Source organism: Marmota flaviventris, chromosome 2, assembly GCF_047511675.1.
Source record: "Marmota flaviventris isolate mMarFla1 chromosome 2, mMarFla1.hap1, whole genome shotgun sequence".
In the NCBI taxonomy this organism is placed as follows: domain Eukaryota; kingdom Metazoa; phylum Chordata; class Mammalia; order Rodentia; family Sciuridae; genus Marmota; species Marmota flaviventris.
Window position 1 is genome coordinate 34591562 of NC_092499.1, and position 5512 is coordinate 34597073.

Sequence of the window (5512 nt, forward strand, 5' to 3'; positions counted from 1 at the left end):
GTCTGTGTTGGTGAGACCATCAGCCAGCCACAGATAAGTTTAAGATGACACATGCCACCTCCTGCTCCAGGAAGCCTCTGTTTCCTGCTCCGGTGCAGCAGCAGCTCATAGCCCAGGGGTTCCTCCCTCACCCTGTCGGGCTCCCCTCCCAGTGCAGAGCCTGAAATCCAAGAGTAAACAGATCCTTTTCATCTAGAGGAAGAACACCAACATGGTGCTGCCCAGGCTGCTGAAGCTGGTCATGGTGTCTGTGTGGCTGGGTAGGGATGGTCCCTGTGGGAAGGGGTCTCCTCTGTGACCAAGAAACTGAGGAATAGAATAGCTTTAAAGGGACTTTAGAAGGAAGGGTTGGCAGTGAGCAAAAATGCACTTTTTTGTCCCACACCACTTGTCTCTCAACTTTCTGATTCTGTCTTTTTTCCTTCAGGATCCAGTTTTGCCCAGAAGGTGACTCAGGCCCAGCCAGCCATGTGGGTGCCGGAGAAGGAGGCTGTGAGCCTGCTCTGCTCCTATGACACCAGTACTGGAAGTTACGATCTCCTCTGGTACAAGCAGCCCAGCAGTGGGGAGATGGACTTCCTCATCCTTCAGAACTCTTACAGCCAGCAAAATGCCACAGAAGGTCGCTACTCAGTGAATTTTCAGAAGACAAGCAAATCCATCCAGCTTGTCATCTCAGCCTCACAGCTGGGGGACTCAGCGGTGTATTTCTGTGCACTGAGAGAGGGCACAGTGGGAGGACTGTTGGAGGGAGGTGCACAAAAACCCAGGGTCTGCCTGAGACAGCCACCTGCTGTAGGGACCAAGGCAGGGAATGGCCACCCCAGATAGGAAGTGGCCAGGGCTGTGTCAGCTCATGCCTGGGGTTGGAGGGAAAATACTCACTCTGAGGAACCCCTGTCTAGGTTCATAGACCACATCAGAATTATCACTAAACAAACCAGCCGTATTCCTGAATCTTTGGATTGAATGTGGATAAAGATTTTTTTTTTTTTTTTTTTGGTACTGGGGATTGAACTCAGGGGCACTTGAGCACTAAGCACATCCAGCCCTATTTTGTAGTTTTTATTTAGAGACAGGGTCTCCCTGTGTTGCTTAATACCTTGCCTTTGCTAAGGCTGGCTTTGAACTCAAAATACTCCTGTCTCAGCCTCTTGAACTGCTGGGATTACAGGCATGCGCCCCTACACCTGGCTCAGAATTTTTACAGAAGATAGAAAAGGAAGAATAAGTACAATAAACAATCTGTCATTTGGATATAAAATTTAACTCAAAGAATTGTCTAAAGTAGTTCAGAAACCTATGACTGAAAAGTCATAAAATATGTATGAACTCTTGGGATTTTCAGAGCAAATTTTCTATTAAGTATTTATTGAATAAAGATCATGTTTCTAGTGTATTTTAAAATAGGGAATGCCTTGAAATCTCTCTCTCTCTCTCTCTCTCTCTCTCTCTCTGTGTGTGTGTGTGTTTAAGAAAGATCATGCTGATTCATACAATTTAATGATTTTTGACTTACATTTGCTTTCCTTGAAGTTACTCATATTTACTTTCTAAGTGTCTATTATGTTACAATCTTTGTTCTAAGAGTTACTTCTTCTTAACTGTAACATGGAAGAGCCCCATTCCCATACTGAAAGCTTTTGTCTCACCCTTCACATCTATGGAAAGCTTAGTAACTAGTGGCTCTTGGGTATGTGGAGGATCCACCCCACAGAGACCTCTTTATAGGTAGATAAGGGATCATTTTCTCCTAAAACAGTTACCATACTTTAAAAATATTAAATTTCCACTTTCAGTATAATATGTTTCTACTTTATTTTTTTAGTTTTATTGTTCTATTTGTTTCAATCTGTGCCAATCACAGAAAGCAGTAAATTTTATTACTTGTTCGGGTAAATCACTTTTAAGCAGTAAAATTTACCATTAAATTTTTAGTAATTTATTGCCCCAGTTATTTTTCAACATAAATTTTCAAATCTGTCTTAATTTTTCCATATTCAATAACCCTCCACTAAACCAAATGAAAAAAACATGCAAAACCAAAGAATGATTTAAAAATAGAAAGTTGAAATTACATCTATTGAACATATTTACACATAAAATATCAACTTATTTATTAATTTATATTTAAATGCTAATTTTCTCAACATTTAAAAATTAAGGCATTATAATTATATATAGTAGTTGGGTTTAATCTGACACAATCATATGTGCATGCAATTTGATTTGTGTTCATGTTCCCCCTTTTTTTCCTCTCCTCTCACCCAATACCCCTTTTTCTACTCTACTGGCCTTCTGTTCCCTCATCTATTTATTTTTGATTTGGTTCTTTCTATTTATACAGAAAGTTGAAAAATCCTTTGGTGAATTTATATATGCACATAGAACAATATTTTAAAATTAATTTTGCATTTTCTCCAATTTACCATCCTTCCCCTCTCCCTCTTGATCCCTACTCTATTGGTTTTCCATAGGTCTTTATGATATCCAATCCTCCCCTCCTTCTTTTTTTATTTTACTCTAGTTTCCACAAAAGAAAGAGAACATTTGACCCTTGATTTTCTGAGTTTGGCTTATTTTACTTAGTATGATGTTCTTCATTTCCTCCCATTTATCAGCAAATGCCATAATTTCATTCTTCTTATTTGAGTAAAATTTCATTTTTTTGTGTGTATATAGTATAAGAAATTATACACAATTCATATATATATATATATATATATATATATATATATATATATGAAATTATATACTATATATATAAAATCTATTCAACTATTATGGTCATCTAAGTTGACTCCATAATTTAGTTATTGTGAATTGTACTCCTATAAACATCAAGGTAGCTGAATTGTTATAGTATATTGATTTTGATTCTTAAATTTAAAATTTGGGTAAATTTTAAAGAGTAGGATAGCTCAGTCACATGGTGGTTAAATTCTTAGTTTTTTGAGGACTCTTCACATTGCTTTTTGCAGAGTACTTGTACCAGTCTGAAGTACTACCAACAGTGTACAAGTGTGCATTTCCCCAATGTCTTCGCCAGCATTTATTGTTGTTGTGTTCTTGATCATTGCCATTCTGACTGGAGTGAGATGAAATCTTAGTGTATTTTTGATTTACATTTATTTGACTGCTAAAGATGTTGAACATTTTTATTTTTATACAAATACATATTTGTATTTGTTCATTTCTGTATTTTATTTTGAGAAATATCTGTTTAGTTCTGTTGCCCATTTGTTGAATAAATTATTCTTTTATTACATTTTTTGAGTTCTTTATATATTCTGGATATTAATCTCTTGTTCTAGTAGCAACTGGCAAAGATTTTATCCCATTCTGTACAGTCACTCCTCACAGTTTTAATCATTTTCATTGCTGTGCAGAAGTTTTTAATTTGATGGCATCCCATTTTTTTTTTTTTTTGTACCAGAGATTGAACCAATGGGTGCTTAACCACTGAGCCACATCCTTAGCACTTTTTAATATTTTATTTAGAGACATGGTCTAAGTTACTTTAGGGCCTTGCTATGTTGCTGAGGCTGGCTTTGAACTTGTGATCCTCTTGCATCAGCCTCTTGAGCTGTTGGGATTACAGGTGTGCACCACTGCCCCTGGTTGTCATCACATTTATTGATTCTTGGTTTTATTTCTTGAGTTTTAGGTTTCTTGTTAAAGATGCTGGTGCCATTACTAATATAATGGAATGTTCCTTCTATTCTAGGGACATTTCCTTCTATAGGTAGCTTCTTCAGAATTACTGACCTGAGTAGGTGCTGGATTTTATCAGAGTTCTTTTCTTCATCTATTGTGATGATCATGTGATTCTTATTTTTATTTGTCTTAATATCTATTTAATTCTAGTTTCAATTTGATTCTTAGTTCTATTTATGTGCTGAATTACATTTGTTGATTTGTGTCTCTTCATCCAACCTTGAATTTCTGAGATAAAATCCACTTGAACATGGTGTATTATCTTCTTGATGTATTTTTGTATGCAGTTTGCTAATATTCTATTAAGGATTTTTACATCTGTGTTCAGCAAGGTTTTTGATTTGTACTGTTCTTTCCTTGATGTGCCTTTGGTTTTGGTGTCAGGGTTATACTGGCTTCATAGAATGTACTTGGGAGTGTGTCCTCCCTTTCAATCTCATGGAATAATTTGAGAAAGATTGGTATTATTTCTTTAAAGGTCTGGAAAAATTCAGCTGAAAATCCATCTGGTCTTCAGCTTATCTTTCTTGGAAGGCTTTTAATTGCTTTTTCAATTTCATTCTTTGATAATTGTCAGTTTAGGTTTTCTATATTTTTTGTTTTAATTTGGGCAAGTCATTTATGTGTAAAAAATTTTTCAGTGTCTTCTAGATTTTCCAGTGTATTGGAGTATACATTTTCAAAGCAATTTCTAATAATTCTTTGGATCTAAGAAGTTTCTGTGGTGATATCTGCATTTTCATTTATAATTTTGTTGATTTGGGTCTTTTCTCTTTCTCTTGGTGAGTTTGGCTTAGGGTTATTTATGTTTTTGAAGACTCCTTATTACATTATCTTGTGTATTTTTTTCTTCTCAATTTTATTATTTTTGGCTTTAAATCTTAATTATTTCCTTTTACTGAGTTTGGAATTAGTTTGTTCTTTTTCTAAAGCCTTGAGTTGGAACATAAATTCATTTATTATCTTTTTTTATATAAGCACTCAATATTATAAATTTTCTTATTGAAATGCTTTTATATTATACCTCTGTTCTCATTTATTTCAAAACATTTCTTGATTTCTTCTCTCATTTCTTCTTTGATTTATTTATTTAAAAAAGTATTAATCAATCTCCTTGTGCTTGTGTAGTTTCTGTTGTTTCTTATTGTTGATTTCTAGTTCCATGTCATTATGATCTGATGGGAGGCACAGGATTATATTAATTGTTTTTTGTATTTGCTAAAACTTACATTGTGACCTACAATATAGTACATTTTGGAAAATGTTTAATGAACTGCTGAGAAGAAGGTGTTTTGACAAAATATTCAGGTGTTTTGAGGTGAAATATTCTGTAAATATATATTAGATGAATTTAATTCATAGTATTATTTAGGTTTGAAATTATTTTATTTATTTTATATTCTGATGACCTGTTTATTGGTGATAAGGGTGTTTTGAAATTATCCAGAATTATTGTAATGAGTCTATCTGAGATATAATGTCCAGGAGAATTTTTTTAAATGCAATTAGGTGCACTGACATTTTGGGCATATATACTTACTATTGCTATATGTTCTAGTTGGATTGTTCCCCTTACCAGGATGTAGCAGTCTTTTTTGTAGCTTCTGATTCATTTTTTGCTTGAAATCTCCTTTTTAGGTTTGCTCTCTTGATGTTGTCTCAGAGTTCATGTATATTCTTATCATGTTATATCATTTCTTTTTCCTTTATTATATCCCGTGTACTCAAGTTCATGTATCCCATCTTCAAGGGCTGAAGTTCTGTTTTCTATGTAAGCTAATCTGTTGGTGATGCT

The 5512-nt window shown here is 34.5% G+C and overlaps 1 gene segment (V, D, J or C); it reads left to right on the plus strand.

Annotated features, from left to right (window-relative positions):
- The first annotated feature begins 211 nt into the window (after positions 1-211).
- On the plus strand, positions 212-831 carry LOC139704605 (T cell receptor alpha variable 14/delta variable 4-like). The segment is given in 2 exon segments: positions 212-260; positions 428-831. Coding segments are annotated over 2 exon segments (453 nt in total).
- Positions 832-5512: the final 4681 nt, after the last annotated feature.